Source organism: Schistosoma haematobium, chromosome 2 (genome assembly GCF_000699445.3).
Source record: "Schistosoma haematobium chromosome 2, whole genome shotgun sequence".
Classification (NCBI taxonomy): Eukaryota; Metazoa; Platyhelminthes; class Trematoda; order Strigeidida; family Schistosomatidae; genus Schistosoma; species Schistosoma haematobium.
This window is the reverse complement of record NC_067197.1, coordinates 11,220,818-11,234,010: the sequence shown is the minus strand read 5'-3', so window position 1 is coordinate 11,234,010 and position 13,193 is coordinate 11,220,818. Positions and strand designations below refer to the sequence as shown.

General features: G+C 35.0%; 1 protein-coding gene across 1 annotated transcript in view; it reads right to left on the bottom strand.

The window, feature by feature from the left end:
• MS3_00006196 (uncharacterized protein) overlaps window positions 1-12,988 on the bottom strand; it is a 32,599-nt gene extending 19,611 nt beyond the window's left edge. Inside the window, exons 1-8 of the mRNA XM_051214322.1 lie at window positions 11,445-12,988; window positions 11,144-11,406; window positions 8,018-8,255; window positions 6,018-6,130; window positions 4,860-4,949; window positions 3,667-3,832; window positions 3,377-3,468; window positions 2,217-2,297 (exon numbers count right to left, since the gene is read on the bottom strand). Of these exons, the coding sequence (XP_051067477.1) occupies window positions 2,217-2,297; window positions 3,377-3,468; window positions 3,667-3,832; window positions 4,860-4,949; window positions 6,018-6,130; window positions 8,018-8,255; window positions 11,144-11,406; window positions 11,445-11,616 (1,215 nt within the window). The 5' untranslated portion in view covers window positions 11,617-12,988. The remainder of the gene's footprint in view (window positions 1-2,216; window positions 2,298-3,376; window positions 3,469-3,666; window positions 3,833-4,859; window positions 4,950-6,017; window positions 6,131-8,017; window positions 8,256-11,143; window positions 11,407-11,444) is intronic.
• Between the last annotated feature and the right edge of the window lie 205 nt (window positions 12,989-13,193).

Below are 13,193 nucleotides of genomic sequence, written 5' to 3'. Positions count from 1 at the left end.
CTATTGCGATCGATTCTGAGCCATGTCACCAAGAGTCTCCAACCATTGGTTACGAAAGTCACGCGGACCCCAACCAAGTAGTCTGCATCTACCAACATGGCTCAGACTAGAAGTTAGTGACTTCAAGCACTGATGCCACGTTTTGGTTTGGCCGCCCCTAACTTTCTTCCAACCATCCCCAACAGCGGTTAGCATTGCACGTCGTGGCAATCGGTGTTCGGGCATACGTAACACGTGGCCCAACCATCTTAGTCGATGAAGATTCACAACCTCATCAACTGATTTACCATCATTACCTAATACCCTGCGTCTAACCTCACTATTATTTACCCGGTGATCCCAACAGACGCCAGCAATATTTCTAAGGCATCTGTGGTCAAATACTAGTAGCTTACGGGTGTCTTCTACTCTTAAAGGCCATGTTTCGCTGCCGTAAAGTAAAACAGAACGGACTGCCGCGCAGTATACTCGTCCTTTTATTGATAGACGGATATCTCGCCTTCGCCATAGGTGACGTAATTTGGCAAAAGCCAAACGAGCTTTTCAAATCCGTGCTCAGATTTCGTCCGATACCAACCCATTAGGGCTGATCAGACTTCCAAGATAAGTGAAGTTGTCGACGCGTTCGACTACTTCACTCCCTATCGTTAGTTCAGGTGTTGACGCAGACCAGTCCTGAAGCAACAACTTGCATTTAGAGGGAGAGAAGCGCATTCCAAACATTCTGGCATTGTTGCTTAGTGCTATCAAAACACTCTGCATTTTGTCAGCATCTTCACCAAACAGGACTATGTCATCTGCGTATTCTAAGTCGATAAGTGGACCTCCTAGATGGAGATCGATACCCGAGAACTCAGTCGACGAGAAAGTTATTTCCATCAGTAGATCTATGATGAAGTTAAACAAAAATGGAGAAAGTGGACAGCCCTGACGGACACCACTTGAGGTTGCGAAAGCAGATGACAGTTCGCCATAAGCTCTGACTCGACTAGTAGTGTTCGAGTAAAGAGCCTTCACAAGGTTTATGTACTTCTGAGGTACGCCTTTCAATGACAGACACTGCCACAGAACCTCTAACAGCACTCGAGACCACTGTATTCATATTCAGCCCGTAGAAGACATGATAACTGGACAAAATAAGAAAAATGATATAATGAATGGGAATAATTCAATAATCTATATAACTTATTAATCCTTTAGACTAAACGTTATGGAACTTTCGTCAGCTAACACTATTCATTCAGTTAAAACATTGGCAGGTAGAAAATAGATAGCTTGATATTAGAATAGCTACCAGGCTTTGGGAAGAGGTTATTACAGATATTAAGGAATGATTTTATGGATAAAACACTTTTAGCATTTAAAATGCCTTATCATCACTATAGTATGTTGAATAGTTCCTTTCAGAACAACCTATTTCTTCCGAAAAATTATGAAAAGTAGATCGGTACCAAATGTTAGTGCTGTATGCAGCTAAGAGAAATGAAAGAGAAAATAGTGGGAAAATAAAATGCTTCGATTGTTCGTATAAATCCACTATTCTGATTACCATAAATGAATGAACTGATACATAGCCAGTATGATTTAAGCTTGAAAAGGGAGAAATCGAAATGAGCAGAGTAAAACGTGAATACTTACAAGAAAGTGCAGTCGTTTAAGGTATCCCACTTCATAGCATTGCAGAAGAAATAGGTTAGCTTAAAAAGTGAGAACTACGACAATAACATGTATAGGATAAACAGAATAAATAAAAACAAGAGGCAGTAAGTTATTTAAGATTTTGAGGAATGAACTCATGAAAACAACTGTGAGTACAACCTGGTCTCTAATATGCTTAAAACACATTCAATATGTTATGTTCTAGTAGATAGTAACTAAATAGGGAAAAATGTATTGAGAATTTCGCAGTTTCTTTAACTATGAACACTGCTCCGAAGAACATATGAATACCAGTTATTATGTCGTACCCTCCATTACAGACAACAGTTAAACATAAAACAGGGAGAACCACTGAACAACATATTGCTTCTTTATTAATATAGTTGGGATATAAAAAAAACCAATAGAATTTTAAAAAAAAACAATAAATATAAACATCGACTGGATTCTCGATTATTGTCAAAAATTTTTCTTTGATTTAAAATAGTCAATTTCATGCACGAACAATTGAAAGGTCTTACAAGGCAATAATTGTTGACTTTTTAGAAGTTGCTTACCAATAGATTACCGGCTAATCCAGTCACATATTCATAAGGTGGTTCTTTGTCTTTAAATCGAAAGTTTAATTGACATAAAGCCTATAAATGAAGAAAAATCCATTGAGTAAATCATATTGATTTATAGTTAGAAACTTATTTACGTACATGGTTAACGTAAAAAAAAGGTTGCCCTAAGCAACTGCTTTTTTTCAAGTCTGGATATAAGTGAATGATCATAATTAGAAACAAGCAGTATGATAATGTATAACATTAAACATTAGCACTATAAATATAATGATCACAATCCAAGATAAAAGGTTGTACATTTGATAGAATTTGCAGTACAGCAAAATTTCTAATACCTCTTTGAACTACGGTACGACGCTCTTAGCCCCGACCACTTAAAAACATAAACCTTCGGAGGAAGAATTATTTGGCTAGACTCCAGAAGATTAGTTAAGTCAAATAAGGTTAATTACATTCCGGTTTAATAAAGTGATTATTAGTCACAGGACTAATCGTACTGAACAACTGTAACCCAGGGAGGAATTAACATCTACAACAATTTGTATATTTAAAAGCTGGGGAATTATGACTAATACAGATCAGACTGTAGTAAAAGCTTCGAAAATAATTACCAACTTTGATTTTGTTAAATTCAAATCAACGACCTTACTTATGCCTGTTACTCCCAATGGAGCATAGGTCTCCTCCAACCCACTCAGTCAACGACCTTACATTTAATTAATGTATTATGTAACAAATGTAGAAAACCCAATGCATGACCTCCACTTCAGAAGCGACCTCATAACCTAATTATACAATTATTATAACTCAAAATAATAAAAAGAAATAAATATATAAAAACATATCTCATCATAGTATCAAATCACATTTGCAAATAATCAAAAAACTACAATTCTAAATGTTTAACCGTTGTTTTTACAAATAATAATAGCTCTAAAGCTCTAATGTTTATTTTTATTTATCTCCTTTCATTTTTTTAATTACGTGATGTGGGAACTGAAACAAACAAATGACTGTGTTAATGTACATAACCGATTGATAACAAAATAGTTAATCTTCATCAAACAAACAGTAATGCAGCATAACCATCTCAACAAAATAAGCTTCCTTAGTTAAAGTTCGAAATGGTCGAAGAAAAATTAATATCCTACCTGTTCTTCATCAAATATCCACTTTTGTGGTTCATCAGAGCGAAGCATGTTAATGTATTGATATACATTTGTCATAATTTCATCAGTTTTATCTAGATAAGAAAATTGAAGAAAATAAATTAAATGACATTTAAGTCTATATACCATCGAAAAGAAAATTCTCCATGGAACATCCCCATGGGATTTTTTTGTTATACTTATTTATACCTTAAACTCATTTAGCTAAAACACATATATAATCAGGCATAATAACAGCTGAAGATAAGAAATATAACTGATAATTAACTCACCAAGTCCTTTTAAAGTTAAATCAATAGACAAAATCAGAGAACAGATCCCAGCTGCTGGTCTACTAACTCCGCATGCTAATCGATTAGCCCAGCCTGCATTTTTGAATAAACTCAGTAAACTTCCGCGGCTTTCATGACCAAGTAAATGAGTCACATAACTAGGGGCCTGTAAACAGTTGGATGAAAAAGGTAAAAATGTGAATGATTAATTAAGACAAATATAGTAGTTTGCCAAGACTATTCAAGTTGAAAAGTTCATGTAAATAAAATACATGCCGCCTGAAAACTTGAAAAAAAGGGAAGCCTAAAATAAAGCGTTTCGTTCTAACTTAAGCTTTAACTAAATGACATATTACATAACTTAACTATAATAAAATTAGACGCACGATAATTATTTTGTCTTAAGTCATTTTTTGCTTGATGTCAGACAATAATAAAATGACCTCCATGAATAAAGGTGCTTAGCAATATGCAAATTTCGAATGACAGATAATTACCATTTAAACATTAAAAACACGAAGTTCAGCGAAAGGATTTCTTTTCCACAAATTTATTATCAAGCTGTACAATCCTATATATATGAAAATTTTTTCCCTATTAAGCAATCTAGTATTATAATCCTTCTATTACATCATCTTGGTTAGTCCTTATTCACATTTCCTCACGAAAATAGTACTTTAATAAAAAAATTTCATGTATATACATACAATTGTACAGCTTGATCATAAATTCGTTGAAAAGAGAACCCTTCGCGAAATTTCGATTGTTAGCACTTTCACAAACGCAAAATCTTGGTAAAAACTAATCAAACCACTTAATATGTCTAATACCTTAACCAATAGGAAGCAATCTACAAGATAACTGAGCAAAATGGAAGACATAAGCACAACGTCCCAATATACGATATAATTGTTAGAAATTAGATGTAAAATCTATTCAGTCACAAATACAAAATTCCGGTTAACACTTATTTCATCATTTAACACACATCTTTTCTATCACAGAACCAACATTTATCAGTCGAAAACACAAATATCAAAACTATTGGTGCAAATCATTCTCGATTATAAGTAAATGTAAAAACTGATTGACACACGTCAACATTTTGAAACAATATAGACGAAAAAAATAAAATGAACAATGAATCTGCATTTGTGCATAACGGATCAATCCACTTCAAAAGAATAACTTACTTGAGCTGTATAGTCTGGAATATAGTCAGGAATAGGCCACATTATATTCATTTGATGGACGTCATTCAGTGGGACGACATATACCATTTTCTGTGATAAAATCAAAATGTACATTTATTCTACCTTAATTCTCTAATTTACCAAATTACAATTTATTAACATTTTGATAAACATTACATAGTTCAAGGAAAATAAATCATTGGTTTCATTCGCAGTTTACAATCACAGTGAAAACACAACTCCGATTCTACAGGTCGATAATTAAGCAATCCACATTCTAGCACATACACATTCTAATTTTTTAAAATTCAAAATGTATGACTTTATTTCTGAATAGAACACTAACTGAAATGTGATTGGCATTACTCAGTCATATTATTCTCACTCATCTCCGGCAATGCCTAGTAGTATTGCACTGTACTGATGCTTCTCACAGCCATGAAGCCTCTGATACAAATTTGACATCAGAGAAAAGCTAACTTCACACGAAACATTCTACAGACTAGAAAGTAATTAACACCCAAAAGACTAATATCACTCAATATGCTCATATCGATAAAAACAAAATTCACATCATCATTATTCCATATACCAACTTGGAAACTATAATGTTCAATAAATATCAACTGTTATTTTCATACGTTTGAATCTCAGGTAAAACAACAGTATTGCAAAGGAACCATTAAATTCATTTTCAGTATACCTTTAATAACACACAATGATCAGGTTACTATTTATCATATCCTTCCACTCGACGCAACATTATTACTAAGCCATTATTCTCTTCTACACCTATTTCAATGTATCCAACTTCACATTCTACGTGTTCATCATACTATAGGCAATCAACAGTCACATCGCTCACTCAAAAACTATCTTCACAAAACTGTTTCTTATCACTCTTTATATTACCACATAACCTGCTTTACGATTCTTTATAATGATTCAACATCTAATTTACAGTAACCTACTCTAACTTTGAAAAACGCAGCATCCAAACAGCATAATTAGTGACAATCAAGAATATGAACTTAAACACTTTTTGGAATCAACTATTTATCTTCTAGACTAAACACATAAGCAACAATCAAGATCATATATGCATAGTTTTACTCACAAAACATATTAAATATAATAAAAGTCAAATGAAAGTGTTACCTTGAGACATATATCAGGCCATGGAGTATCGTTCCATGATTGTTGCACAACATTACGATCAATAACTTCCGAAAACTTATCTTCTGCAAGTTTCTCTAGGTCATTTATGGATTCTGAAAACATTTTATAAAAAACAATCACAAACACGAAGAAAACGTAAATACTGATCACACTTAATATTTAAAACCAATTCCAACTAAACGACGAAATATAAACTAAACGATTTTGTAGTCGCTATGCTTGTAACATACACAAGTCGGAAATATCTGATTCAGAAGTTAGATATGAGTCACAAAATGGAGCATTGTACCACTTTCTCAGCCAATTTGTTAACCAGCTTTGTTCTATACATGTTCTCTACCTCACCTATCTAGTACTCTCCATGAATCATCGTTAGTAACCAAAAACAAAATAATCCAGACATAACAGCTGTTAAAAGCAATCTGATTATTGAGTAGCTTATGAGTTTACTTGGTAATACCTTGATTTCCATGGCCACTGCGTCAAACACTAACACGTAAAATAGATGCCCTAACTAATACATGAACAGAATAACACAGAATAAATATTAGTCTGACATCCTGACTTAATGATCAATCAGGAGGCAACATGTCAAAAACAACTAGTATGATAACAGTCCCAGAGTCGTTTGGTGGAAGCCAATCATGCTTAGTACTGTGATGAAACGTATGAATGGTTTTATCAACTGAAGAACCTACTCTCCAAATGCTCTCAACCCTACATACATTGACATACTAACTATCCTCATTTGTACGAACAACTTGAAAATATTCAATCTTATCGTCAACTCATAATTGTAGGTAATCGATTCCAATACACTGAAGTCATTATCACTAACACATATTGTCACCTGTGATTAAAAGATCAAAATTAAAATAAAATGATTGTGTTCAATTTCTGATGAGACAGATGAACAGTGTGGATAAGCCATGATAATGACTTACATTTGATCGCATTTTGTAAACAAAATAGTTTTTAGTTATCGCGATAACACTTGATTACTCTTCTGTATAATTACGTTCTTCAAATTCAAAGTCCGAAGGAGTTCACGGACACCGATCGACCGTATTTTCCCCACGTTCAATTAACTTGGATGTGAGTAACAAAACCTAACGATATTGGCCCCCAAATGCCCTTGTATGGCCGAGAGTGGGGAAAGTCCGCTCTCCCTCTCGAAATGCTCTCACATGGCCACGCGCATACAGCCTCTTCCAGGGAAGTCCCACTCACTGCCTTCTCTCACCACGGGGGTGTTGTTTACGAAAATGAGAGGACGGAAAGCGAATGTCCGGCGCTTTAACCGGATCCCAAACCAAACCAATGGTGCACATGGGCTCCAGTATCCTGCGGGAACAAATGACGTATGAACCAATCGTTGGTCACCGGCTACCATGGGACTGCATCTCCTTACGATGCTCCACAGCATTGTGGATCAGACCTTCAGGTCGAAGGCTCGGGGAGTTGCCCCCTAAGAAAACCACCTGCTTCGGTTCGGGCACCCGGGCAGTACCACAGCCCTCACACATATCGAATGAGATTTGTGTGGCGCATATGTATTTGGTGCCTCCCTGTATCAATATCTATGTGTTAAAATAAAAAATAATAATAATAACGATATTTCACGTTACATCTTAAAACCACAGTCCAAAACCTCTTTACATGTTATTAAACACAATAGTTAATTATTTAAAACAAAGTAGCCCTATTATGGGTCATTATAATTCTTGACTTCGTGGTAAACGTATCCGTCAATCTAAATATACTAGAAAATATGACGTCAAGGATCTCCAGTGTGAACAAACTATAGGTAATGTACCAAATATTAATAAAGACTAATAATCTCGACAAACTGACATCACAATGTGTTCAAATTGTATAAAACGGTTTAGTTACATCTATTTTTTTAAAAGAAATTTACATCTCAAAAGTCAGCAACCTCAACAATCAATCTTAGTTCAACAATACTACATGTTATGTACCTCTTCCGAGAATAACTAGTCCCATCACATTTGACGAATACCATGTTGAATAGAATTGCAACAACTTTTCGCGTGTATTCACCGATTGTGCACAACTGGACTCAAATAAAGAGTATCGATTACCAGAGAGGAATTTCGTATAATCATGACCACTTTTTGACAAGCTTCGCTCTAGCTGAAAAAGACGTCTAGTATCATTACTAATGTCCTTCTCATGTTCCGACTGTACAGCACTCACCTAAAATTAAAACGTGGTTTGTTAGTGGTAGTCAAAACAGTAAAATTATTATGGCAAATTATCTATGACGTTGTCACTTGGTACTAGTACCACTAAACAAGTATAATTGACTAAGCCAACGGGTATTACTAAGTGTTTTAAATAAAGTAGCTAATAAACTCCATATTGATAACTACAGAAAACGAATGCAGGGCTCCCAAAAATTCGAAGCATAGCACTTTTATTTAGAAAACGTCTATTACCCAAGCTAACAGAGGGTAAAACAATACAATCAAGTCCCTTCTGTTTACAAATATAGTGATGACGATATCAGGTCTGGGAGCATGTATTTTAACGGTTTTCACCTGAGAATTCGGAAGAGTGATACGACCACAATTAAAAAGCGTAAGAATTTTTTTCAGTTCGCTACGAAATTCAAAATATAATACCGCATTTGCGTTAAAATGGATAACAAGTCCCTTTACAAACCAATTTTTGACGATCATTATTCAACCGAAATGTGCGAATAAAATAATATCTGTGATCAGTTCCGCAATGCGCTTTAAAATTTATATTAGGCGAGAACGAACATGGATGCAGAATAAAATGAATTCATCATATTTTATACTTTTTTATCAGCTGCTTACAACTAAATATGTGTTTAAATTTTACATTGAGGTAAGATATAGTGTGATACGATTAACATAAGTGAATGTAAAGAATTGAAATGACAAAGGTTATCAATAATAACCATATATATATGCTTCAAAATTGACCACAATTCAAATGAATTTCCAATTTTAACATATTTATATCAATAAAGTTAAATGACATTTTGATTTCACTCTTATCCCCTATTCTCACTCTAGCTTCAATATACTCTTGACACCGTTATCTGCAGTCGTAGGCTTTATTTTCTGATTGACATCACTTATGCACTAACACCGTCACGTGGTTCGGCACGCACTGGTGCTTTGCCATAACTGTTTTCGTTGAAACAAAATTACCCACACAAGCACAAAATATTAAGCAGTAGAAGGCAATCAACTATTACATTTTACAATAAAAGATGAAATAATCACAAAAATAATCCTTCATGAAGTCGAAAGACTTTACCTTCGTCATAAAATAAAGTCTTATTTAGAACAAAGTTGCATAATATCTACATTATAATAACCAGCTAGTGTCTGCAAACGAGAGATACTACCAACCTACCTAAAATCAGGTGAATAAACGGAGTTTCGAAACTATAACCTGGAAATCCATTATGACTATAGCTACTGTTTCGTTAGTTGCTTATCTTTTTAATATATTAGTTGTACTTTTCTCAATATCAATTATTATCTATATGTACAAGACAGCTGTACCCTGGTTTATCTTTCATGAATACAATACAAAACATTCTGATGAGACTATCTATATTTCTCCATCTAGCTTGTCGGTCACTACGATTGCAGCTGTACTACAGTGAAGCGGAAGCAGATATTGGGCTCCTGAATTCTGAATACAACTTTGAATATAATGGAAGAGGCACATCACCTACACGTGCTGCATATTACAATACTTTACACATAATCTCATTCTCGAACGGAGAAGGACGTATTCAATAGAGTAAGAAATAAGACAACCTACAACACCAATCTGTGCAAACATAGTAGATAGCAATATTCGATAAACAAAGTTTTGTGAAACCAGTTTTAATACATTTAATGTTTGTTGTTTGATCACATAAATATTGATACAAAGGGGCACTGAATACATAAGCTTCACACAAGTTACTTGATTTGAGTGTGAGCTGTGATACTACTCGGGTGTCCAGACCGAAGCAGGACATTTAATGCATCACTTCAGAAAATGCTCTATAACTACCACAAACCTGATTTGACAGCCGAAATGCAGTTGACACATGTTCATAGTCAGTAACAACGTACAACTTCGTACATACGTACATCAGTTAGAGTTGCCACACCACATTAGCACAGAGATGCAGTTGTCGATTCAAATCCCGTAGTGGTAGAGTTAGTAAGAGTATAAGAAGTAATCGGAAACATCAGGGTTCGAAGATGTTGTCTAAAGATTATAATCCAGTGAAATAAACTTGGGAAGAGAAAAAAAGAGACAAGGAGGATTCAGGAGATTAGAATTCGGGAGAATACAAAGAGTGGATGCACCTGCACCATTGCAAACGATTTTGAGCCATGTCATCCAAGGTCTCTAACCATCGGTTGCAATCATCATCACCAGTTACTATCGTCAGGCGGATCCCAACCAGGTAGTCTACACCTACCAACATGGCTCGGTCCACTTCATGGATTTGTGCCATGTTTTGGTCTGGCCACCCCTAGTTTTCTTCCAACCTACTCCTACACCATAAAACATCGCAAGTCGGGGTAGCCGTTGGTTGAGCATACGTAACGCGTGTCCCAGCCATCTCAACTGATGAAGTTTCACTACTTCATCAATTGATTTGCCATTCTTACCTAGTACCCGTTTCCTAACAACTATATTACTTACTCGGTGGTCCACATGTTCATAAAATCAATCAAAATCATGTAAAATCATTGTTCACTGTAAAATTATAGGTGGTGTTCATCAATTCTGAGCCCAGAGGTAAAACTCAAAACATATCATATAATTGATCGGGCTATGATATTTAGAAAACCTTGAATGTTTGAATTTATTGACCTCATACCACCAACTTAATATCATATCACACCACCTAAACATTTTTAATTTTGCACGTAATTAATGAAACAACTGATAGAAACTCTCATATGCACCAAACATTTCTTTGAGAAAAACCTGTGCATCGAGACGAAAATCATTGTCGTAGTATTGAAACCACGTTCCATTCACAACAAACTAACAAACAAACGCTTGCCATGTACAGTAACCAGATTAAAACTAACCTCACGTTCTGTTGCAGAATCGGTGAAAAGAGGGCAGATGAAAAACTGTGAGAAAATATCCAACGCACCCTTCAAACTTTCAGGTGCAACATCAAACACATAAGAAGTTCTATCTGGACTCGTAAAAGCATTACAGTGACCACCATGATCGGTTATGTACTTCAAATAGGTATTTTCTGTTGGAAATGATTTCGTACCAAGAAACAACATATGCTCACAAAAGTGTGCGAGACCAGGCAGTTCTTTCGGATCCGACAGTGAACCTAGAATTATAACACTGAAACAATTACCATCAACATACCAATGTTCACAGATAAACACACTGCAGACTTATCTGTTTCCGGATCACTTATAAGAAGCACTTTCATCCTATTGCATAAACGCATCACTTTATATTCTCTCAAGTCATTTGCAGACTTTTGCACTACTGGAGATGAAGAATCTACCGAATTCATACAATCCATGATCGACATTCAATTTGAGTAAAAAATTGCACAATATATATACAAATATAGGGTAGGTAACAAGGTGAACCGATCCGAACAACTAAAAAACAAGATACGTAAATAAAAAAAATTACATTAAGATAAATAGGCGGACATATACATCCATTGTAGACTGAGGTGCTGTAAAAATTGAACCAATGCAAAGTGTAGTATAGTGGCAAACCGCTTTGATTCAATTGATTCACGCTTAAAAGTTTGGTACTTCGCATAAGAAACAATCATTACACATCGTAGTGGATAACAAGTGATGAAGGAACGTAGTGAATATGAATGATTATCCTTCAACCACTAAAGTAAAAATCATAGCACACAAGACATCTTAAACAGTAATTTGTAGATGTCTATGTCGAGATACGATCCGTTTCAAGGAAGTCAAACATTGCACAGACGGTTCACAATAAAACCTGTGTATTTTCAATACTCAGTAGCTAATCTACAGACCCAACTTAATGGGAGAAACAAGCTTTTACATACCATGGTTATAGCGCACGACCGAACATATTTAAACTAACAGTAGCTATGCAGTAACCTACATGGACTTCTGTTGTACACTGGACGACTTAGTCGAACTCAGACATACCAGTTTCATTCTATTTCATCTTCGACATCAAGTTCTTACTTACATTCGAGATAATTCCAAACTAACTTGCATATCTTATACTTTCAAAACCAAATTAGCTGATAAAATTAACAAAACGCAGACGTCTGTCTGAATGCACTTTGGGCAACTTAACTTGCCTTGGTGATAATTTTGCAAATTCTTATTCCTCTCATCAAGATGACGCAACGGTACTGTATTGTACAACGCAACAATGTATGATGATCCATTTACTAATATCGATTAATAATGAAACAGCTTTACTGAAACACTGAAAAGTCATTAATAATGGTTGGTCAAGAAGGTATAGTAATGCATAATACCTCCCCAAACTGCACCGATACTGCCAAATAAGTATACACCTTAATAATAAGTAATAGGAGGAAATATATGATACTGTTAGATGTACATGACTTCTTTGACGAGTTCCATACAACCAGTAAACTAATTAGTTGGACTACTAGCATAATAATTAATATATTGTTAGAAAATGTAGACTGTTGAGATGTGGGAGAAACAGTTCGACTGAGTATCTCGGAATTAAAAATATTGAATCATAAAAAAGGCACTAGTGCCTTTGTGTATTTTCTACTAGTTCAAATCAGTGTGAAGTAGCCGAAATAGATAAAAGTAATATGAAAGCTTTGTTTTAGACAAGGTATACTGAGACTCAATATTTGCCAACTCTCACGAAAACCCGACTACTAAAACACGTCACAAATCAAAGTACGTAGACTGAGTGTTACCGTGAAGGTCACACAGCCTACAAATATTTAAAATCGGAAAACTTACTGAATAGAATCAGAGAGCGAAATCTTTTCAGGATTCATGTGTGAACTAATAGTGGCTAAATTTCAATAACAAAACGTAGAGCAGCTCCGTTTGAAGGGGAAAATTCTTGAATTTAAAAGTGTTGTGGTCATTTGCTCCCTCTGTCTTATTCAAG